Genomic DNA, 24,759 nt, shown 5'->3' with positions numbered 1-24,759 from the left:
GGCTTTTAGAACTAACGAATTTCATTTTAACAATCAACCTACGAGGTTGGACACATAAGAAATTATTAATAGTGACTGACCAGTATTCCACAGTTCCTCTGATCGCGCCTCTGCGTCCTGGCGCCGCTCCACTCTTTCCACTGAGTCACACCTCACTGCAGGTGTCTTTTTCCGAGTGAAGAACACAGTTATGGGTAGTTGTTGGCGCTCTTTTTTCTTCTGGGCGAGAAGCAGAACACAATGCGCATGCTGTTTCTTCGCTCACTGCCTCAGCTGTTACTGTTGCGAGACGGATGCGGGACCCGCAAAGAAGCCAAGTCAATAAAAAGATACAAACTTCTCTCAGTGGCCACGGAGCTCTGCGGTGCGGTTACCGAGACCATGCAGCGCTGCGGATTTTTCCGCAAGAATTCTATCCTTGCTGGAGCGCTCTGCATCAAAACAGCGAGCGTAGTCTATGGACCTGTTGCCAGATTTTGGGGGCATGCGCTGTCTAAAAAAAAAAGAAAGAAAAAGAAGCATGCAAAATTGCACTAAAAAAAGTAACTGAGAGCACGATATAGCGAGGGACCACTGTATTGGAAGTTGAAAGACTACACAGTTACCTTCCTAACACATGCTCATTGTGCACCTACTTCATACTGGTCACTGTCAGCACAGCGTTACTTCCGCGTTCGGCTGACTGACGGACTGATCGAACTTGCTGCATCGGTGATAAACAAAGACCACTCAGTGTTCTGAATAGATGACAATTTTATTAAACAAAGGTACTCCAGGCATTAAATTTTTTTTTTTTGCATTCTTACCCTCCCCCCCTAAAATTTTCTCACCGGATTTGGACGTTTCACAAAATCGACCCCTGGGACTGTCAAATCCATGGAAATCCACGGAAAAAAGTCTCATCCCTGTAGAACCTATTTTTCAATCTAATTGTTCTTAATCTATTTGTTGTTGCTTTAACCCGTCAGTATTATCAGTGCTTTAATATGGGATTTGTGGGCTTTGATGTGGTGTACTTTTTATTTCTGGCATTTCTTCTTTTAATACAGAATTTGTTGAGTGCTTTGATTCCTGGGAGACTCAGACATAAACAGTCATTATTAGTAATAATAAAAAAAGAATGTGCGTTCCCCCCCCCCCAAGTATATAAGTGAGACTGGACTAGAAGTTGTTGAATCTCTAAATAGTTATAACCCCCCCCCCCAACCCCAACAAAAATGGATTTCCTAGTCCAGCCCCTGGAAACCTGTAGTCACACAAGATGTAAAATATCCGTTTACCTTTTTACAAGAACACAACTTTCACAAAGCTGAAAGCGCCATTTCAGACAGCGCTGGTGGGCTGGAACATAAAAGTGAGGCACTTTGAAAATCTGCTGCATGGAAACGCGCTACAAACATGCAGCTGGAAGACGACGCAAAAAGCGGAGAATCCGTGTCTCAGCAGAGTTTATCTGGTGAGTCTGAAGCTAACTTGAGCGTCTTCACTCGATACGCTTCAAGGTTTCATTAAGACGTCACTAATGAAACTATCGTCTGATTCCTCAACACCTATCAGAATACATTTTCACTGCAAGTCAAAAAATAGTTTTAATGTAAAAAAAAAAAAAAAAACACAGAAACGGAAATAACACTCACCAAGTCAGAACACAAAGGAAAAGAAAGATCGAACCACAGCGCGTGGTCTTTTACGCAGGGTTCTTCACAGCACCGCCCATTTTGGTATCCAAAGTACTGCCTGTTAAAGTTTCTCACAGGGATTACTTTACTTTTCCACTGTTCCACACGTTGAATGAATGAATGAAAACTGTTTATTTCGAACATTTGATACAACAACAAATACAAGATAGATCAGTGAAGACAACAACAAAAAAAGTTCCTACTGTGTACCCAACATGTCCGAAAAGGGGTAGGGTGAAGCATCAGCTTATTTATCCCTATTTCTTCTTCCCCACAACCAGTAATACCCTTTGCCACATATACACATAGATTCCTACACACCTAAACCGATATATATATATATATATATATATATATATATATATATATATATATATATATATATATATATATATATATATATATATATATATATATATATATATATATATATATATATATATATACCTACTTACATACAAAATACTATATATTTACAAGCAGAAGCAAAAAACAAAAACACCCTAACCCTCATTACCCTTCCTCCTCCCTATACCTAGAAAAAAACATATTTTTTCTAGGTATAGGGACGTTTCCACACTTACACCACCATCTTGGAGGTATGCAGTTTATTCAACAGAATAAACTTGTTCAATCCAGGCCTGGATCCAGACCGGTTTGGAACAATGCAGTTACATCGGTCAGATTCACTGAACTCAGTGACTCTACACTCCGTGCAGTGGGCCCGATCGATCGCACCTTGATTGGCCCAGTCATCATCAAACCCCAAAGCTGTGAAGACTCTTGATACGCTAAATTATTTCAAGTGCTGACAGGTTATCTTTTTATATTTATTTATTTTATGTTTTTCTTTATTCGTTGACCCCTAGCATACCTTTGTACTTTGTGTAATTGTTTATCTTTAATCTTTTTTTAAAAAGACACTGTGTTGCACAACTTCTCATTCAAAAAAAAAAAAAAAGATACAAATGTAAAGAAAGTGTGAAGCGAAAATGAACAATTTTGAACACAAAATGCTGACACTTTCTTGTATATCTTCTTGGCCTTGTGTTTTGTTCGTTTGTTTATTGTATTTGTTGAAATAAAGGTTTGGATAGGGAAAAAAAAACCTTGATTGGTATGGAGCTAAATCAAGGCCAAAAGTGTTGTAATCTGAAAATAAAAAAGATTGAAAAAATAAATTTTGAAACTGAAAATTAAAGTGTTGTAATCTGAAAATAAAAAAAGATTGAAAAAATCAAATTTGAAACTGAAAATTCAATGTTTGTTCTTGAATTTTATAATCATTTAAAAAAGTATTATCAAAATAAAAAGTGTAAGATATATATTTTTCAGTTTAAATAAATTTTTGATTCAGCTCTGTAATTTTTTTGATCAAATAATTTATTTTCATTCATATTTCTTTTTTTCACTTTCAGATCTTATTTTTTTCAGTTTCAAACTTCTGGCCCTGTTCTGGCGTGGGAGGGCGTGGCTTCGATTGAGAGGGGCGTGGAATTGAGAGTGACAGCAGAGCAATCAGTCCTCACATGATGTTGCTTTCAGGAAACGTGGTTACTTTGATAGATAATGACTCTGCTCCCGTCTCCATCGTGGATTACAACGCGGCTGGCGCGTGAAAGAAAACAGAATGAAAGCTTATTACGAGGCTTTATACCCTCTAGATAAAGCTGTTTATTGTGAGCGATGTGTTGCAGTTGGTTCAGTGGATCCGTATGTTGTACCGGATAGTGACTTTAATGACGATGTAACAAAGTGGCCGGCAGTTTCACAGCGTAAACTTAATGTGACCAGAACCAAGCAGACCGCCTGTAAATCCAAAGCCAAAGCCAGAAGAGCGCTCCGGCTACTGGCGGTGTTTAGAAGCCCCACCCTTACAGGCTCGGCACTGAGGCGCTGAGAGAGATCCACCGCCACCAGAAATCCACCGAGCTGCTGATCCACAAGCTGCCGACCAGGTCAGCCTCGCCGGCCTCCTGCAGAACATCATAGCGGAGCTCTGAAAGCGGAGGTCGGTCTTGAAGTCCTGACCGACTTCTCTCACCAGGTGTTGGAAGGGCAGCTTGTGGATCAGCAGCTCGGTGGATTTCTGGTAGCGGCGGAGTGCCGCGGCGGAGTGTCACGGTGCCGCGCCTGTAGCGGCGAGGCTTCTTCACACCACCGGTAGCCGGAGCACTCTTCTGGGCGGCTTTGGATTTCCGGGCGGTCTGCTTGGTTGTGTCCATATTAAAGCTTTCTTCAGATCTGCTGAGTCAGGTCTCTCTGTGTGTCACTTAAAAAGCTCGTAACACTCCACTGCAGCCTGTAAAATGAGCGACCTGCCTCATTTTCATGCGGCGATGCTGCGCTGCGTTCACGGTCTTGTGTGTATTTGGGACACATCGGTTTTTTAGGTATAGGTGTTAAACTTTACAATCTTGCATATTTTCCAGTTTTTAAACATCAAAAATGACCGAGAGTGGTCTAGAATTACTTGTAATAGACATCTTTAGCATCATTTTTTTTTTACAGGTATCAAGACAACACAGTGGAGAGAAAGTGTTAAGTCATTATCTATCAAAGTAACCACGTTTCCTGAAAGCAACATCATGTGAGGACTGATTGCTCTCCTGTCACTCACAATTCCACGCCCCTGGTGGTCCCCAGGTGAAAAAAAGAAATATGAATGAAAATAAATTATTTGATCAAAAAAAAATTACAGAGCTGAATCAAAAATTTATTTAAACTGAAAAATATATATCTTACACGTATTTTTATTTTGATAATACTTTTTAAATGATTATAAAATTCAAGAACAAAACTTTAATTTTCAGTTTCAAAATTTATTTTTTTCAATCTTTTTTTATTTTCAGATTACAAAACTTTTGGCGTTGATTTAGCTCCAAAGATTGGCCCCTGAGGCGTGAAGCCGGCGGAAGTACAGAAAACGCCATCTTGTCTCCCCCAGAACTTCGAACGCCGATATAAAAAAAAGACGCTCGTAGCACACACAATTTAGATTAATATTCGCCGATTTAGCTTTGTTTGCACCGCAAAATGCCCTCTTGCGCTGCAATTAATTGCACGAATCGTGATACTCGTGAAAATCGTGGGAGAGGACTTACATTTCACAGGTATGTCCCAGCCATATACTTTCATGTTTGTTTGTTTCATGTTTGTTTGTTAATCAAACTGTGCCATGACGCTGACGACTACACTCTAAGAAATAAAATGTTGAATTTAATTGATAAAGGTAATGTAACTTTTTCTACATAATTTTGTCAATTAAGTGCAACACAATATTGGGATTTAAGTAATAATGTTTCATTTGATTTAATTCATGTCAATGACAATGTTGTTTTGCACTTAACAATGTTATGTGGAAAAAGTTACCTTAACTTTATCAATTAAAATCAACATTTTATGCCTAACAGTGTATGTTTCATTTCTAAGAGTGTATGTCAGGACTTGTCCCATCACTAATTCATCCCATTTCGTTGAAACATTGGATCGAGACAGTAGATACAAAGTACATCTATGTCAACATTGTTTTCTAACGTTAATATTTAAATGTAAGAAGCAGGTGGTGGCATAATTAGTGTAGATCTTGTTTGATTGTTCACCGACTCTCATTCTCAGTGTCTCGCAAAGTCACAGATAAAGTAGTCTAAAGTTACAGACCAGTATGTTTTTTTCTTGTATTAAAAAAACAATGTTGAATGTAAATATGAAACATCCCAATAATTTAAAGGCAACCATGTTCTCTGATTGCTCAATGTGTGAGATTGGACTACATGTAATCTAATGCTTGATGGAGAGGATGATATTGTGATCGTGAACTGCATAGATCCAAGTTTCTTTTAGACTTCCAGATAGCAAATTGTTGCGAGACAGCAAAGTACCAGTTGAGCAATACATGACACACATTGCAATTTGTATCTCATCGTGCCCCAGTAACTTGATCAAAACTAACTTCAGGATTACATTATGCCCCTTATTGCCCCTTATTCTCCTTCAGATTTCCACGCTGCAATGCACATCTTCTCAAGCAGTGGGTCCTCAACATGCAGCAAGATAGGTGGATTCCCACAGCCAGATCCCATCTCTGTTCAAAACATTTCACTAATGTTGGGTCCTGTGTCTAAAAGAGACACAGGTCTAAAATTTGATAAAACTGAAGAGTCCAGGTGTGGTTTTTAAGAAGGGGTCGAACCACAGCATGTTTAAAAGCAGCTGAAACAGACCCTGATCTAAGACAAGCATTGATAAAAGTTAGGACAAGAAAAGTTAGAGGACAAAGGAAATCGAGGTTCTTTGTCCCAGGTGTTTTCATGTGATCTGCAAAAGATCCCAGCGCTGAGATGACTCTTTGTATCAGGGTTTGAACTTTTCAGTACAACATCTAAACTTTGAAGTCCATTTCCTGTCCAATTCTTTTGGAGATCACTCACCACATAAAAGAAACTAACAAGCTGAAGGTAAAACTGCACTTTGTTTCTCCCGGCTCCATCAGCGCTTTGAAGCTAACTAAAGCTTTCCACGAAAAAGTAGGAACCATGAACGTCAAACCACTTCATGACGGGGGTTTAGTGGGTTTACGTGTAGTAATTCCAAACAAAGGGACAGTTTGATTAAGCTGACGGTTTTGGCGGGAAAGAAAGTGAAGTGTTCTATGGGAACAAAAGAAGCTAGCGGGAGGAGTGATCACAGGAGTTACAACGGACATAAGGAGTGAGGAGATTCTGAACCATGTAACAGGAGCCAAGGCAGTGAAAGCTAAAAGACTGATGTACACCAGAGACGGAGTTAAGAGAGTCTGCCCATCTCGATACTTTTTGAGGAGAAGATATTACCAACAAAAATCAAAGTCGGGTCCATGTGTTTTCCAGTTCGACCATATAGTTGTATGCAAAGGTTTTGGCACCCCTGATAATTTTCATGATTTTCCTTGATAACGCATTGGTTGTCAAGATCAGAAATGTCAGTTAAATATAGCAGATAAACACACTGATATTTGAGAAGTGAAATGAAGTTTCTACTATTTACAGAAAGTGTGCAATAATTATTTAAACAAAATTAGGCAGGTGCATAAATTTGGGCACCCTTGTCATTTTATTGATTTGAATACATTTATCACTAATTATTGGAACACAAAATTGGTTTGGTAAGCTCACTGACCCTTGACCTCCTTACACAGGTGAATCCAATCATGAGAAAGGGTATTTAAGGTGGCCATTTGCAAATGTTTCTCCTCTTTGCATCTCTTCTCATGAGTGGCAACATGGAGGCCTCTAAACAACTCTCAAATGACCTGAAAGCAAAGATTGTTCAACATCATGGTTTAGGGGAAGAATACAAAAAGCTATCTCAGAGATTTCACCTGTCAGTTTCCACTGTGAGGAACATAATGAGGAAATGGAAGACCACAGGCACAGTACTAGATAAGGCCTGAAGTAGCAGGTGATAAATTGCTACTCAGAAATGACCAGTGGTGGGCACAGCTAACCAAAAAGTTAGCTTCGATAACCGTTAATCTGCTAACTGAAAAGTTATCATTTATAAAACTAAACCAATGAACCCCTTTAAAAAAAAAATAGCAAAAGTTACAGCTAAAAGCTAAACTAAAAACTTTTTTAGCATTGAATCTAGTACACTGGCAGCTACTGACACAACGAGCCAGAGCTTCGGTCTCAGATAGCCTTCTCTCAGCAAAAGAGACCCGGTATCAGAGAGAAAGGAAGGATAGCAGCAGCAGTTGAAGAAGAAAAAGCATTTACAGTTGTATACAAAAGTTTGGGCTCCTTGATAAATTTTCACGATTTTCCTTTATAAATCATTGGTTGTCTGGATCAGAAATCAGTTAATACAGTTAAATACAGTGGGGAAAATAAGTATTTGACCCCCTGTCAATTTTGCAGGTTTTCCCACCTACAAAGAATGGAGAGGTCTGTAATTTTTATCGTAGGTACACTTCAACTGTGAGAGACAGAATCTAAAAAAAAATCAAAAAAAAAAAATCCAGAAAATCACATTGTATGGTTTTTAAATAATTAATTTGCATTTTATTGCATAAAATAAGTATTTGACCCCCTACCAACCAGCCACAATTCTGGCTCACACAGACCTGTTAGTTTTTCTTTAAGAAGCCCTCTTATTCTGCACTCTTTACCTGTATTAATTGCACCTGTTTGAACTTGTTACCTGTATAAAAGACACCTGTTCACACACTCAATCAGTCACACTCCAACCTGTCCACCATAGCCAAGACCAAAGAGCTGTCTAAGGACACCAGGGACAAAACTGTAGACCTGCACAAGGCTGGGATGGACTACAGGACAACAGGCAAGCAGCTTGGTAGAAGACAACAACTGTTATGATTATTTATTAGAAAGTGGAAGAAACACAAGATGACTGTCAATCTCCCTCGGTCTGGGATTCCATGCAAGATCTCACTGTGTGGGGTAAGGATGATTCTGAGAAAGCTCAGAACTACACAGGAGGACCTGGTCAATGACCTGAAGAGAGCTGGGACCACAGTCACAAAGATTACATTAGTAACACATGATGCTGTCAAGGTTTAAAATCCTGCAGGGCAGCAAGGTCCCCCTGCTCAAGCCAGCACATGTCCAGGCCCATTTGAAGTTCACCAGTGACCATCTGGATGATCCAGAGGAGGCATGGGAGAAGGTCATGTGGTCAGATGAGACCAAAATAGAGCTTTTTGGAATCAACTTCACTTGCCATGTAACTTCAGACATCTAACTTCTTCTTTTAAGAAGCTCTTCTGTCCTCCACCTGTTACCTGTATTAATGGCATCTGTTGGAACTTATGTGTATAAAAGGCACCTATCCACAACCTCAAACAGTCAGACTTCAAACTCAACCATGGACAAGACCAAAGAGCCGTCGAAGGACACCAGGAAGAAAATTGTAGACCTGCACCAGGCTGGGAAGAGTGAATCTACAATAGTCAAGCAGGTTGGTGTGAATAAATCAACTGTGGGAGCAATTGTAAGAAAATGGAAGACATACAAGACCATTGATGATCTCAATCTGGGGCTCCATGCAAGATGTCATCCCGTGGGGACAAAATGACCATGAAAACAGTGAACAAAAATCCCAGAACTACATGGAGGGACCTGATGAATGACCTGCAGAGAGCTGGGACCAAAGTAACAAAGGCAGAGAGGGACTCAAATCCTGCAGTGCCAGGTGTGTCTTCCTGCTTAAGCCAGTACATGTCCAGGCCCATCTGAAGTTTGCCAGAGAGCATATGGATGATCCAGAAGAGGACTGGGAGAATATCATGTGGTCATATGAAACCAAAATAGAACATTTTGGTAAAAACTCAACTAGTCATATTTGGAGGAAGACGAATGCCTAGTTGCATCCCAAGAACACCATATCTACTGTGAATCATGGGGGTGGAAACATCATGCTTTGGGGTTGTTTTTCTGCGAAGGGGACAGGACGACTGATAGGTGTTAAGGGAAGAATGAACGTGGCCATGTATCATGAGATTTTAAGCCAACACCTCCTTCCATCAGTGAGAGCATTGAAGATGCAACATGGCTGGGTCTTCCAGCATGACAATGATCCCAAACACACCACTCGGGCAACGAAGGAGTGGCTCCGTAAAATGTTTTTCAAGGTCCTGGAGTGGCCTAGCCAGTCTCCATACCTCAACCCCATAGAAAATTTGTTGAGGGAGCTAAAAGTCTGTGTTGTCCAGCGACAGCCCCAAAACATCACTGCTCTAGAGGAGATCTGCATGGAGGAATGGGCCCAAATACCAGCTACAGTGTCTGCAAACCTGGTGAAGACTTACAGGAAACATTTGACCTCTGTCATTGCCAACAAAGTTGAAGTTGAGTTGAATTTTTGTTATTGACCAAATACTTATTTTCCACCATAATTTACAAATAAATTCTTTAAAAATCTGACAGTGTGATTTCCTGGAATTTTTTTTCTAATTTTGTCTCTCACAGTTGAAGTGTACCTGTGTTGAAGATCATTTTTGCTGTCTTTTTGGTGGAACTGCTAGAGTTCCTGCTTGCGCTGTGGTGGGTGGGGGAGGTTCAGTCATCAGGTCATCTGTTCAGATTCAGTGGCATCTCAAATGGCAAATCTGTTTGCAGGCCAGACCTGATCAATGAGATTCTTCAAAGCCTATTTAAACTACAGCAACAGAATATTTCATTGTGTTTCATGTGGGTTCCATCTCATTCTGGGATTGAGAGTAACGAAGCGATAGATCAGCTGGCCAAAGCAGCTCTCAAATCAGAAATACCAATCAATGTACCACTTAGTAAATCTGAAGTCAAAACAATCGTCAATGGTCAGTGTTTGAGGTGCTGGAGCATGTGTTAACTGGAGTGTCAAGCGGACAACAGACAGAGAGGAATTCTACGAGACAGTGTCAGAACACAAGGACAGAGCAGTTTAATGCTTCAAGGATTAAATTATTTTTCTACAATTACACCGCCAGCTTGGAGGATGTACTGACATATCTAAAGGGAACAGGGTTATTAAGAGAATTTAGTATAGAGTAACTTCCCTCACCGTTTTTTTTTTTTTTTTTTCTCCCATCCCTCATGTCCTCAGAATCCAGTAGTGCTCCACTTCTAAACAGTTGTTGGCGGTAATGCACCGTGTTGGCTTGCAAACCGCCAATAAAATCTGAAGGAGAACAACAACAACTTTGTATGCAGAGGATAGAAGGGTCATGTTTAGTGGTTTGGCATATTTGGGTTTTAGTACCTTTTTCGTTGAGGACATTACTAGGGCATGGAGCCTCCCTAAAGGAGAGAGCGAATTTGGTGCTTTTGTTTTTAAAAAATTGTGGCTTTTATTGGAAAATATAGGAGTGCTGTCTCTATCTCATTGACGTTTAGTAGGTGTTCTGTGTCTTGTGACCTGAGGGGGGCAGCAATGCACTGAACATGCCTAGCTTTCCGACAACCAAGAAGAAGAAGAAGACGAAGAGGAGGAAGAGGTCGTTGTTAAGGAGGGCGAAATAGTTTATTTTATTTGGTAATTAATGTTAAATTTCTATGTGGACCCCCTCCCCCCGAAAACGTTTTACGGAATGTGTCGTATTACTCTTCACGTGTTGCGTCGCGGCTGGTCACAGTTAAAAATCTTCGCCTGCTAACACGATAAGCTAAGTTAGCTTCGATGTTAAGCTGACGTCGTCAAATTTGATCGAAAGTGTAATCACTGTTTTCCTCGTTTAGCGAAAGTTAGAAAAAGTTCACTTTACTAATTCATCATTTTTAATCAGCTAACAACGAAATCTGTGTGTTAACTAACTCGCGTCGAAGTTGTCCCATTTTTAACGCACTTTAATAATGGTGTTCTTTCATTTCTTTTGTCTCTCTTTTTTAAACAGGTATTGGAAGCAGACGGTGGAGCTGCTGCTAAGCTTCACGATATTGTCGTTTTGAGGAGGCCCGGGCAGCTCGCAGGTAGCCGGCGCTAAAATGCTAAGTAGCGTGCTGTTTGTGCCGCTGTTGTCAGGTCCTCTGTCAGCTGTAACACGGATTTGACCATCACAGCCCCACACATTAGCCTGAAGTAATCTTCTGCATTATATGAGGAGGCAGCCGTCCCCAGTATATGTATATTTTAAACACAGCTGCAGGTGAGTCCGCAGCTGAAGGGCATCACTGTGCCCTGGACAGAATCCTGTGAGCAAGAATTACCACTTCACAATTCACGTTCCATGCATACTTTTGCAGTGAGCTCACTGAGCTGCTTGATCTGCTGGAGCAGGAGGGGCTGAAAGTACCTTTTCAGCACGTCATTAAATTGCAGGAAGCTGAGCAGGTATGATGGCGGTGGCAGGCCAAGCATGGTGGTGGCTGCGTTCCTGGAGCAGCAGCACTGCTGGAGCCCAGAACACAAAGACAGCAGCAGGACACCAACACAGTGGCATCTTCAGCAGCTGGACATCCTGGATCTGGGGAGTACCCAAAGATCTATGTGATCCAGACAGCCCAGTTGAGGAATACTGGGAGGCATGTGAGAAGCTTCAGCAAATAGATACTGAAGACATGGGTGCTGAAAAGGAGACAGTAAAATCCAGATGGTGGAATAAAATCCTCCTAAGGTTCTACATTTACTTTCCCACAAAAACAAAGTCAAGTGCACTACAGCGAAGGAAATGTGATCCATGTGGTGATGTTGATGGAGACGTTTCTGATTATGGAACACCTCCTCCATCTCCTGTTCCATCTTCACGTCTGTCATCGCCTTTTCGTCTCTTTGCACACAGCTGGAATGTGGAAATTCTACCAGAGCATTATGAGATCTGCTTCAATTTCCTCCGACACCTGTTTGATTTGTTTGTGGTGGGCTTCCTTTGGACTGTGTCGCCCCCTGCCAAGCTGATCCTGGAGGTTTTTGGGATTCAGGGAGCGCTGAGATTGTGGTTTCATGGAATGGCTATGTTTTTTGTCTCCACAATTGGTATGGCAGGATTACTCTGGTTGATCCAGGAGTATCTTCCTCAGTTTGCTTTGGTGTATGGAATCTTGCAAGCATTGGTGATATCTGTCAGCATCCGACAGAGTGTGATCCTTGGTGTGGATGAAGAAAATGATGAGGGAAAGAAGGATGAAATGAAGGACAAGAAAGACCATAAAGAAAAGCTTGTGCTGCCTGTAAAGGAGACTGAAGTCAAGTTGAAATTTTGGTAAGTTCCTTTCATACTGGTCTACAAGCTACATTTTGACTGTCTGGAATTCAGATCTTTCCTTTTTGTCTTGGCCAAGGTGACATTAGTCCAGAGCATTTGCAGTTCGGGAAGATGTTTATTTTTCCTCCATCAGCCATTAGTCACCCTTCTTTCTTCTTCACGGGTTATATTCTCTGTTTAAAGGGCTTTCAATAGAAAGTATTAGATATCAGAATCTTGACACACATCTTGATGTTTAATAATGTAACAAAAGTGGCACGTGACTCACACACAAGCAAAAACAACTAACCCCACCTTATTCCTCCCAGAATTAATGTTGCATTCATGAGGATCAGTGGCACAAACACTAATGAAACTGAGTAGTAGGGCTGGGTGATATGGCAAAAACTATATTCATCATGACCCCAACCCACCCCCCACAGGGGTCTATACTGGATCACGGTATTACTGAAGTACTAGTATAAGACGTTCAGTACATGTACCGGTAATCCCATCCCCATATTTTTGATATATCAGCGTTGGATGTTGTGAGCAGTTGTCCATTGTTTTGTGCAGTAGCTCTGAGTTGAAAAGGCAGTTTACGTTGTCTCTGTTTCTCTCAATGTGGTGGCAACATAGTGAGTAAGAGCAGCACATCCCTTATGAGTTTTACAAACATTTATGCTTTGCTTTTCCACAAATGCTTTAGCACATCTAAATCAGGCAGCAGTGAAAAGCAGCAGCACACCTGCGGCAAGTAAAACAAAACAAACAACTAAAACAACTTTTTCTTCCCTCCTTCCTTGAAATACACTTGAAGATGGTGCGATAAAACTGTCAATCGGGTTGCGCCACATACATACACAAGCTTTCCATTCTTCCTAGAGACTCTGCAAACCAGAAACTTATCCATAGTGATGTTATGTTCGAAGTACACGGATTGAAACAGTATTGATCTTTCAAAGCAGAAGTGTTGCTGCATGATGTTTCAATGCCTTCCTTCACCCTGTGAAAAATCATGCAACTCCCCAAATGACGCTTTGTTACATCACACGTATCTGCGATGTGTCACACCGATTTTAATTCAGGGTGGGAGTTATCAAACTCTCGTAGTACTTATAAACGGGCACAATCCCTCTATATTTTGTGGGGTTTTTGAGAGGAGAGTTTTGGTGTGTTAGTATAGTTTCGATTGACAGCCAGATTTAGGTCACATTAGCATTAAATTAGATAAACCATCATACATTTATACACTTGTATTGGCACATAGACATTCACCACACACTATATACACTAGGCATGTGAATCTCAAAGTTAAGTTATTATTATTAATTCCGACCGAAATCTGTGCAGCTCTTTGGAGCTGTGCACTTAGTCCAAGGATATTATTTCCTTTACCTGATGGACACCATCAGTTTACGCACTGGCTGGTGCTCACACCAGTGGACTTGCCGCTTCTGAAAACCAGCGAAGCAGGACCAGCGAACAGCGGGTCGAAGCGCTGCTTCGTTGCTTCAGGAAGACGACAGACCCCCTGCAGTCAACGCAGAGAAATAATCCTTTTCTTGATGAACACCCTGAAAACTAACGGCTGCTCCGGTGTCCCAAACCATCCATCGTGCATTCGATGTGCCTCTGGAAAAAAATCGATGCAAGCAGGCAGCGAGCGATGCAACACGATTCAACTTGTCAGTTGAATCGATACTCGAATCACGCACGTTTGTATCTAGATGCGATTCGTATCAATCTCCCCATGCCTAATATACACTGATTTATATACACATACATACTTACACATATTAAGTACACATACAGAGAAAGATTAATAGGGTAGTAAGTGTAAAGTGAATGTGAGAACATTAGAAAATGTTTGTGTGTTAATCTGTAGTGAGTGAGAGTGTGAGGAGAGAGAGAGAGAGAGGATGGGGGTAGCTGTTTATCCAACTTTTTACAAGCTGGACAAAATCTATCTTCATATGCCAGAAACTTCTGTGCTGTGTGAGAGGGTCTTCTCCAAAACTGGAGTGGTAGGAACAAAGAAGAGGAACAGACTCAAGTCTCTAGGGCCTATCACACTGAACACGTTTAGGGCATTAAACCGCATCATGCATCGCTCTAAAACTCATTCTTTTCAATGAGAAGAGTTGCGTTTTTGATGCATCAAAAACCAAGTTGGCGTGATGCTCTGCTGGGAGCACACATTGCCACTTGTCGTCAGGACTTGACGCGGTCGCTGTGGTCAAAGTTCAACCCAGTCCAACTTTCACCGCTGTGACGTAGCTTTGCGCATCCAATAGAAACAAGGCATCAGGCCAAAACTAGTGGTGGGCACAGTTAATCAAAAAGTTAGCTTCGATAACCGCTAGTCCGCTAACTGAAAAGTTAACTTTTATAATGCTAAACCAATATACCTCAAAAAAATGTGGAAGTTACAGCTATATGCTAACTTTTAGTACTGTTGGCTAGTTTAGAGTTTAAGCAGTTTTAACTTTAAGGGGTGGGTCATTTACTTTCAACATGCGAAAAGACTGACAGTGTGGAGGAGACATGCAGCGCAACACACTTTTCACTTATGGTTTTACTCATGAACAACTAATTCCAGACAGCTTGACAATATTAATGGTAACCGTGTCATTTTTACACAGAGAAAATATCATACATATGACATATCTTTGAAAGGAATGCACTAAATTCTGAAGATTTAAGCTTTAACAGATGTACTTGCCCAAGGCTGCATGGGAAAAATGAGTCTCCTTCACTGGCTGGTTTATTTGTATAAACCAACACAAGTTACTGTAACGTGTGTGTTAGTTTTTACAAATAAAACAAGGGAGCATCCGAAGGGACTTAGTTTTACTTAAAAGCCTATTCACCTTATTCAGCCCTGCCCACTTTTACAGCCGAGGCATTTCCATTTTGGAGTAGGACTTCCGGTGAGCAGTGTTTTCAATACATAACAACGGAAGATATTACATGGATAGAAACAAAAACCTTTTTGAAAAGCTCAAAAGGATCGACTCTGGCTCACCCACGGGTCATAACAGAGTGGGAAGATGACATGAAAAAGTGGCCCTCGATTATTTTTAACTACTTTGTGTTGTCACTCAGCGTGGACAGTTTCGCTATGAGGAACTACGAGCTCCGTGCCGCACAGCACCGCTGAAGCTCGTATAAAAGCACAATCGACTTAAAATACTACCTGACAAGTAGTATCACTGTAATGTCAAGATTACGTAACGTTAATATACGTATAGTGTTATTTCATGCAGTGCTTGGTTGTAGCCAGAAAATGAGTAAATAAGAAAGCGGCTAACGCTACAAACACAGCTTACCCGTTTCTCTCACTAGCATCCCCAGTGGCTTCTTCAACGGAGCGTTATAGTCCAATAATTTCTCTGAGTAAAGATCCAGTGGTGTGGGGGGGGTTTTCTCCATAAAATAAAAAGAACAGACAGCGACATCTGGGTGGATTTTTCAAATTCAGCACCTTCAGCCAGCACTGGAGATCCTCGTATTTCAATGGAGGAGGGAACAAGTTAAATAAATGCTGGTCCACAGCACTCAGATCTCTGCTTTCCATGTTCAAAACATCGTTCTGAAAGTGATAGTTTCCTCTTCTTCCAGTTGTTGTGGCACCTACAAACTGAACAATTAATGCCGCTCATGTTCGGACACTTCTAGTGTACTGTGTTCCCACAGAGATGATTACTGACGCAGTGGCAAACTGGAAGTTGCTTGACAAAATGACGCCGCCCACCCTGACTTCCTGAATAAGGTGAATAAAGTGAAACCCTGAGCCAGAATCCAGACCCAGATCTGGATCACCTTCAAAAATTGTTAGTCTTCCATGGCCTAATATGTATCTGGTGCAGATTTGGTGAGAATTCGTGAAGTAGTTTTGACGCACTCCTTGCTAGGGTTGCGTATCGAGAATCTGTTCTTTTCGGGTATCGTAAAGAATTGATTCGATCCACTGAGATCAATAGCCTTTTTGCTTAACAATTCCCTTATCGATCCTTCAGAATTGCTGTTGTTTTTGAGGGTGTTTGTTTGAAAATGTTCATTTCCCTACATTGATTACAGACCCTGCAGCGGCTCTGTAATCAACCGCTTCTGCAGCACGACTCCACTTTGAAGCGTGAACCAATGAAGCAGTGCTTCGATCCGCTGGCTCGTTGGTTCTTTGACTCGAGAATCATCCTCCGTTCCGTTGGCACAGCTCCAAACACTGTGCGGCTCTCTGCTGAGACAGTCCGTTCGCAGTTAATAACTTCAAAACGATTGCCACTTTAAATAAAATGACACCTTTTTTCCAAACGCTGTAATACAGACAATAAACTACAGTCGACTAAAACTTTTTTTTTCCTCCCAAATTGAGACGTCCTGCATTCTTTATGAATTACATTATGATGTGCAGCACAGCTGGCTGCAAGAGCTCAGCTCAGAGGTATGGAAAGACATCGGTGGGCACAGATAACCAAAAAATTAACTTCGATAACAGATAATCAGCTAACTGAAAAGCTGTCTTTGATAAAGCTAAAACAATAAACCACCCAAAAATGTATCGGAAGTTACAGATAACCGATAAATTCCAGTATTATCTCCAGTACACTTGCAACTACTAACAAGCTGATTTGAGTTGTAACACCATGATGGCTTCTGGAAGCATCAAAGGTGATGACAGACCCATATAAAGAGTCAGCACTTCTGTCTTTGAGCATCCTAGCCCCTGCTGGAAGCTCCAGTTTACTACATGGCTTCCAGCACAAACGCAGCTGAGAGGAGCCACAAAGCTCAACTCGCTACTCAATCACAAGGCTGCCGTCAGGCGGAGGTCTTGGAAAATAAAGCAATGCTGACTTGTGGTTTGGTGTAAATAAAATGAATACTGATAGAATAACTCCATTAATGTCAATTCTGTCATTTGTGCAAAGTTAAGATATAACATATATCTTTTAATGTTGAATAATGCACTAATTCTGAAGTTTTGTAACAAACACAGACAGATGGTGTTCTGGGTAAAATGTGCCTCCGCTACACTGATTGGTTGACTCATTCATTCTATGTAAACCAACAAGTTAATGTGAGGTGTGTCGTGTGTTGGTGTTTACAGATAAATGTGCTTTTGTAAAATATGCCCTTTTTTATTTGTAAAAAAAAAAAAAAAGGCATTTTAAAAAAAAAAGCCAAGTTGTAATTAGATAGCCATCTGATATAACCGGTGTCAAAATAAATAGAACACTGCCATGATCTACTGGTGCGAGTTTTGGCCCTTTTTCAGCTGATTTTTCATTCGTGCGAGAATTTTTTGGATCGCACAGAGTTTCAGGTTAATCCCACATCCTACATCGTTTAGTATACATGGAGTAACGAGCTGCGTTTAGCATCTCACGACCACCTCCTGATCAGCGATCGTATGGTCAGATGAAAATCAAACCTGTTTGATAATTCTGGTCGGCCGTCGTGAGGGTATCACGCTGCTGAAGCGCTACAAGCGTCCAACCTCTCAAACTGTGCCTGTGCAAACACAGCAGACCTGTCTTGTAATGTTTTGGGTTTTTTTTTGTTTGTTTTTTTTACTTTGTCTCCCATCGAGAGTTTTTGTAAATTAAGTTTGGGGGGGAAAAAAGCTTCTGTTTATGTTTTGCTTCTGGAAACACGAGTCCGACGTGTGGTTTTTGAACGTACGTGTGTGAGAACATAAATCAGGCACTCTGAACTTTTACACCGTGCGGTTCTGTCGTACAGTTTGAGCTGGAACCAAGTACAGTGATTGAAAATATCAGCCCAACTTCAGGGCGAATACTGCCATGAGCACTACTGGCCAATAGATGGCAGTAGAGACCTTGAAAACTTGCCAAAACAAAATTCCAGATAATCTGCGTTGCTACGTTTAAGATGCGTGGAATTTAATAAACGCAAACACAATGACGTCTATAAACCCAGAGAATATATTCACGAGTTTTAGGCACTAGAGTTTAATGCTGTTGTCCGTGGAGCCTGATCAGAGTGTCTCATATGCATTTCTCATGTTGTGAACGTACTGAGATTACCCTATCCTACCCATAATGCACCTGGGCACAGCATGTCCACATTAAAACCTTAAAAATTAGCACATTACTTTAAAACTAAAATATATATCTGATATTTTCACTTTATAAAACTTCAGATGTGACGTTAATTTAAATAACTTGTCTGAAATTAGTTTGGTTAAAAATGTATGCCCCTGGATGACTTGGGTGATATTGCTTATGTATCAGTATGGGGTTGAAAGAATTTTTTTTTTTTTTTTTTTTGGACCAGTTCTCCTTTGCCTGCAGAGGATAGAGCAGTTTCTTCTAGAAGCAGCTCTCCTGTGTGTGCAGAGGGTAGAACTACACATCTGCTACAAAACATTTAACAGGTAGGTGCTCAACTGATTTAAAATTTTCTAAGTGTTTGTAGCTGTTCAGCTTTGTTTACCACGTTACAGTCTAAAAATTATCGGACAAAAATTTATCGGAAGATAATTAGTCTGATAATGGTTTTCAAAGTTATCTGAAAAGATAATCCAATAATGAAAACACTGTCTTCGATAATTATCGGATTATCGGAACTGTGCCCACCACTGAAAGACATTCATGCCAATAATGTCTGAAAGGAAATGCTTTTGACAAACTACAGATTTTGTTGATCTCTGGACGTAAACACAAATAAAGGCTCCACCATGTAGAGTTTATTATGTCCAGAGTTTAAGGATCCAGTGACCAATTTCATATTTATTTACTTTAAGACTCAATAAAATGTTGTTGACATAGAAAACCTGTAAAGCCTATATTTAGTACACAGAATATTCACAAGAGGTATCGATAAGCGGAATCGATAATGGCATCGATATCAATACCCATCCCTACTCCTTGCTCAGAGTTGCTGTCAGACACGTCCTGGATCACTCTTAGGGTAAGAAAACTTGCCAGGAATTTTAAGATTCCTTGCCAGGACTTTTACGGTAACTTGGGAGCTCTCTGAGAGGACGGATATGAGCCCAGGCCTATAGCGAAGCAGACAACGTGCGTGTACGCATGTGGTGACTTGAGGTTAATTAATCCGATACAGGCCAATCAAAAATGTTTTAATCCAGCATTTCTGCTCAAGGAGGTTTGTTTCTGCTGTCATGCACACTGTTAGTGCTGTCAGGCTTCCTGATATCTCCAACTTTGGGCTGAGGGTCACAAAGCTCTGTTGGTTAATCACACATTATAAATTAGTAGTGGCGTTAAAAGGAATTTGCATTAATGCATTATCACACTAACTTTGACGGCCCTGAAGTAAGTGTGTGTGTGTGCACCTCCAGCTGTACCTTTTGAAGCAGCAACCTCCTGAGCAGCAGGCCGATGGGCGAACTCTAGGAAACAATCTTTACATTTTGCCTACAGCTGTGAATAACATCTTCATTTTTATCAGTGCAGGTTAAAGGCCTGTCGGTGCAGAAAATGAGCTTCTGCCGGTGTGACTAAACACTCTACTCTTCTTCCACAGATGAGGTTCTGGGGGAGCAGCTGCTGTCCCGTATCAGAACTCCTGCAGGACTTTGGCATCTTGTAATCCAGGACGTCACAGACTAACACTACACGGCACCTTGGCCATTTTATTGCACACGTACTGCAGAATCAGTATGTTGTAATTATACCACTTTTGTGCAGCACTCTCTGATACAAATGTTTTACACTTTGATTTTAGTTTGTAATATGACAGCATATGTCCTGGTACTCTAAGCAGCAGGAGCGGATGTCAGTCCGGTTCTGGAGTTCTGTGCTTCAGCTGCACGATGTTTATGCAGTTGTCAGGCGAAAACATCATGATACATCTGCAAAGCCAAAGACAACATGGGATTGTTTAGCAGCACTTCATGCTGTCAACACTTTATGAGAGCCAACAGAGCGTTGGTGGGTGGAGAAAACACAAGTGTAGGAAGAGGCATTATCATCACACACCTTTCTGTGCCCCTGAGGCCTGTGGTTAGTAAGTTTGTAAATAGTTTAACAGGTTCATGCCAGTGCATGAGCTCGTGCTGGAGAAGAGAACCAGCTCCGCTGTGCTACAATATGTGTAACGTAAATGCATTTTTGAGTGGAAACCTGAAATGGAGCTCTTTCAGGATTATTTATTTTAAGGTCACTTTTAGTGTCAGAAGTGTGGAAATAAGGCCCCATTAATAATAATAATAAAAAAAATTAGTTTATCATCCCTGCCTACATGCTGAAATCGGCCTGCATCAGTGTTGTATTTATTTTTTTATTTTGGAGAATTTAATTGGCGGCGGTACAGCTGGTGCAAGAACCGTCACGTCCGCTAGGTGGCGACTGTGCCTTGGCCAAAGACGGTCACTGACAACCAGTTAGTTGCACGGTGTCACTCACACGCAGTGCGCATGTTTATCACGCTACCAGTGTGCAGCACATTGACTGTATTCAGCATGGAAACAAGGAAACAAGATTTATTTGAAAAATATATTTTCAGTTCCTCATCCGGTATGCAAGTGCTGTATGTGTCGTTTTTCAGGTTTGAAATGACACTTGACTGATGTTAAGGATGATAAACTTTGTTTTTTAATGGGGCCTAATTCCAAGCGACTGAGACTCCTCCTCCCTGTCTCCTTCTGGACTTTATCATCCTGTGCGCATACTTTCAGTAAAAACACTAATTCAATAAAAACACAAATTTAACAGGAAGCTAAAGGAACGTGACACCATATATTTATATAAAGCAAACACGTGACGACATGTATTAATAACCAAACCCAGAGTTTTCAAGCAGCCACAGAGCGTGTTTGTCTGCTCGCCTCTCCGGCCTTGTTGTTTTCACCAACGTGGCCAAGTGGTTAGTGCACTTGGTTTCAGCATGGAAGGTTTTCGGTTCAAACACCCTGCCACATTTCTCCATATAATGTGGAGTTGCATCACGAAGGGCATCCAGCGTAAAAACTGCCAACATCAACATGGAAACCACCACAAAACGGGAACTTCATTCTCTTCTGGCAGAAGCTGAAACCAGCACCCCCCCCCCCCCAACACTAATAAAAATGTATATAACTCCTCCTGTAACTGACAGACAACAGGACAGGCCTCCAGTCAACACAGCACCATGAAATAAAAAAAAACATTCTTTCAGGGTCGCGTTTTTTTTTTTTGAATATGAAAGAAGAGTTACAGTACAGTGCTGTTTTCCTCTGTGCATATGTAGGTCTGCGTAGGTGATTGTGTGCATGCATACAGGTTAGCTAGGTAATTTTGTACATACTAGTTACATGATCTTTTTAATCATACTACAAAAAAATTTGGCAAAGGTTCAGTCCTGTTTGACCCAGTCATGTATGTTTAGCGCAGGACGTCTAACATTTATGACCGATTCACGTGGAATGAGAACATTTGCTGTAGATGACAGATGGGAGGGGCTATGCATTAAACAGGCCTGACATGCTGCCGTCACTCTTCAAAAAAAAAAAAAAAGGTAAATGTACTGCATTTATACAGCACTTTTCCATATGAATCAGAAGCTCAGATCGCTTTTCAATGATGCCTCCCATCTGTACACATGCCACCAATGTCAGGGTGCTGCCATGCAAGGTACTCACTACACACTGGGAGCAACTTGGGGATTAAGGACTTTATCCAAGGGCCCTTTAGTGATTTTCTGGCATGACAGGGATTTGAACCGTGAATCCTCTGGTCTCAAGCCCACCACTTTAACTGCTAGGTCACTAAAAGGAAGAAAATTCACTGACTAGACTGAACAGAGATTTATCTCTATGGTCTGCTTTTTATCGTCAACCTGTTGGTGAAGTCTTTTTCTTTCTTTTTTTTTTTGCCTGTTTGGGTTGTGTGCAGAGGTGCACGCCGCGTGGAGCAGTGTGTGCAGAGTACTGAAGTGAGTAGGCTGATCACCTGGTACACGCACAAAACAAGCGCATTCCATCTCTCTGACATGGCGGTTTTATTTTTGATAGCAGCGCGCTCTGCCCATGTACCAACGATGCACTGAGGTGAGATGCTGACGTGTACGTGATCACGATTTCATACCTGTGATGTGTAAACACATCGATGCAGAAATAAAACGTGAACATCAAACGTCGTGATCATCTTCAAAATGCCTCATTCAGCACCTCCAAAGGAGATAAACGCCTTTTCCACATATGACCGATAAGTTGAGGACATTTTTCTGGATTGTCAGAAAATTGAAGATGCTGGAATTTTTGCAAACGTGAACGCACACGCAGTAAAATCACGGATAACATCTGCTAAAAATTACTTTAGTCCACCTCACAGTGTAACATGAATCCTGTCTGAATCGGGTTTTAGTCATATAAACATTACCAAACATGATATGCCAAGATTTAATTTATTATTTAGAGGTACCTTCATCATCGCTTCACGAGTTACTCCACAGGACAAACCACAGCCGCTCCAAAGTTCAGGGTCATTCAGCTCAGCTTGAACTTGGGCGGGGGGTGGTGTTTCTATTCTAGTAAATGCATGTTTCAGTCCCACAGTTAATATTTAAATCAAATAATTGAAATAAAAAGCTGTGTTTTTTTTTTTATTAACACAGGAAAATTAGAAACGCGTCAAAACGTGATGGAAATTTTCACCCATAAATGTTTGTAGGAAGAGGTCAGAGTTCACACGTTTAGATTGATGTTCAGAAGAGATAGCTGTCTGTCTTACTTTTTTAAGTTTCAGCGCACAGTAACTGACAAAAACCTTTGCACAGTAGTGTTAATTTGCTCATTTTTCTTACTGCTGCTGTTTATGATCTTGCGTGTGCTTCATTGCGCCATGAATAACCAGCTGATGTTCTGACAAATGTGTCAGTGCACCACTTTGTGTGTGATCAGAACCGTGATCAAGGCCCAGAGCCTCACATCCGGCTGCGGGAGTGACGACAGGTTCTCTGCTTGGGAATGTTCAGTCGAGTCATCATTAACCAGAGTTAGACAAGTCGCTGCCATGGAAACGGCACATCCTACTGACTTCATACAAATAATGTCTCATAATCAGAGAAACCAATAATCTCATCCAGATGGGCACGAATCATCAGACGGTGCGCTGCCACATGGGGATCTGAATGGTCAAATCCCACTACATCATGGAAGCGAGACTATGCCGCCCCATTCAGTGAAGAATCGTGACAGTCTTAAAGTCGGTCTTTGTCCCTGCACCAGTTTGACTGATTAAATCGGGATCCAGTTGGAAGCTCGTTGTTGAAGTTGAAATTGTTCCTTTTCTGAGTGACGGTTGAGTTAATAAGAGTTTTAAAAAGGAATAATCTGCATCATCGGTCATGCTTAGTTATGTTAGGAGGTAACGTCACATCATAGAATCCAATGGATGTTGACCTTGTTTCACCTTTACTTTGCAGACCAAATATTCAGTACAGTCAAAACTATTACATTTATTAATTCTATTAACCAATCATTTGCACCACTTCTTACCAAAATTTCAGCAACTTTAACTTTTGACCCCTGTACAAACTGAAATTGACCTTTGTCACCATTCTTGCTGTTTTTACCCCATAACTCCAGACCATTGAGTCATAGATAGTCCAAACTATACCTTTTTGGAATATTTATGATCAGACAATGTATATTTTTCCACATGATTGGAACATTTTTCAGTGTTCATTTTGTAAAATGGTTGCTGTGAATGACATTGATCATTCATGATGACCCAATATCCAGTTTATTTTGGACCTCCTTTGCCTGTATGTGCACCAGATTCTATGCTTTTATCCCAAAATGCACAATTGTTATGTAAACTTTAGCTAAGCTGCACCACTAAAGTGACTCAGGGTTCCCTCTTCTTCTCGAGCAGATTTGCGTGAACGGAGGGCAAACTGTCACTTAGAAAATGAAAAATGTCAACTTCAACAACAATATTCTAACTGGATCCAAATTTGGTGTTTTGTCATGCCAATTTTTTTTTTTTTTTTTTTTTTTGCTATGCTGCCCCACTACTTCATTATGAAGCTGGTTTGCTTGGTAAAAAATTTACTCCCTCAGCTTGATCTTTTGTTGTTGTTCCCATGTCATACTTACTGTGTTCACTTCTTGTGTTCTGCCTTTTTCAGTAATAAAAACAGGGATGAAGATGCACTGACTGATATTTGAAACTCTCACACATACACACATATCTACATTCATTTTCTATACGTGCTTACTCCAGTCAAAGGACACTAGGGCTGGAGCCTATCCCAGCAGTCATAGGATGTAGGATGACAGTGAGTCAGTAACACACTACCGCCTTGGTCTATGTAGTTATTTACATAAATGTTAATTTACTGTCTTAATGTATTTATAAATTTAGGTTTTTGTTATCATATACACACTAATATTACCATTATATTATATATTACTTTATCATATTATTTTTTTCTTTTATTATATTT

The 24,759-nt window shown here is 40.8% G+C and overlaps 1 protein-coding gene across 1 annotated transcript; it reads left to right on the top strand.

The window, feature by feature from the left end:
• Positions 1–10,598: 10,598 nt before the first annotated feature.
• c20h6orf47 (chromosome 20 C6orf47 homolog) lies at positions 10,599–24,462 on the top strand. The gene is made up of 3 exons (XM_034160101.1): positions 10,599–10,691; positions 11,050–12,354; positions 19,855–24,462. Coding segments are annotated over exons 2-3 (867 nt in total). The 5' UTR covers positions 10,599–10,691; positions 11,050–11,488; the 3' UTR covers positions 19,856–24,462.
• The last annotated feature ends 297 nt before the right edge of the window (positions 24,463–24,759 follow it).

Source organism: Thalassophryne amazonica, chromosome 20, assembly GCF_902500255.1.
Source record: "Thalassophryne amazonica chromosome 20, fThaAma1.1, whole genome shotgun sequence".
NCBI classification, from domain to species: domain Eukaryota; kingdom Metazoa; phylum Chordata; class Actinopteri; order Batrachoidiformes; family Batrachoididae; genus Thalassophryne; species Thalassophryne amazonica.
Note: the sequence above shows the minus strand (reverse complement) of the source record. Positions and strands in the feature narration are given on the sequence as shown.

Bases quoted from the DNA above. Each gene is read 5' to 3' on its own strand.
- c20h6orf47 (XM_034160101.1), top strand. From the start codon at position 11,489: ATGATGGCGGTGGCAGGCCAAGCATGGTGGTGGCTGCGTTCCTGGAGC.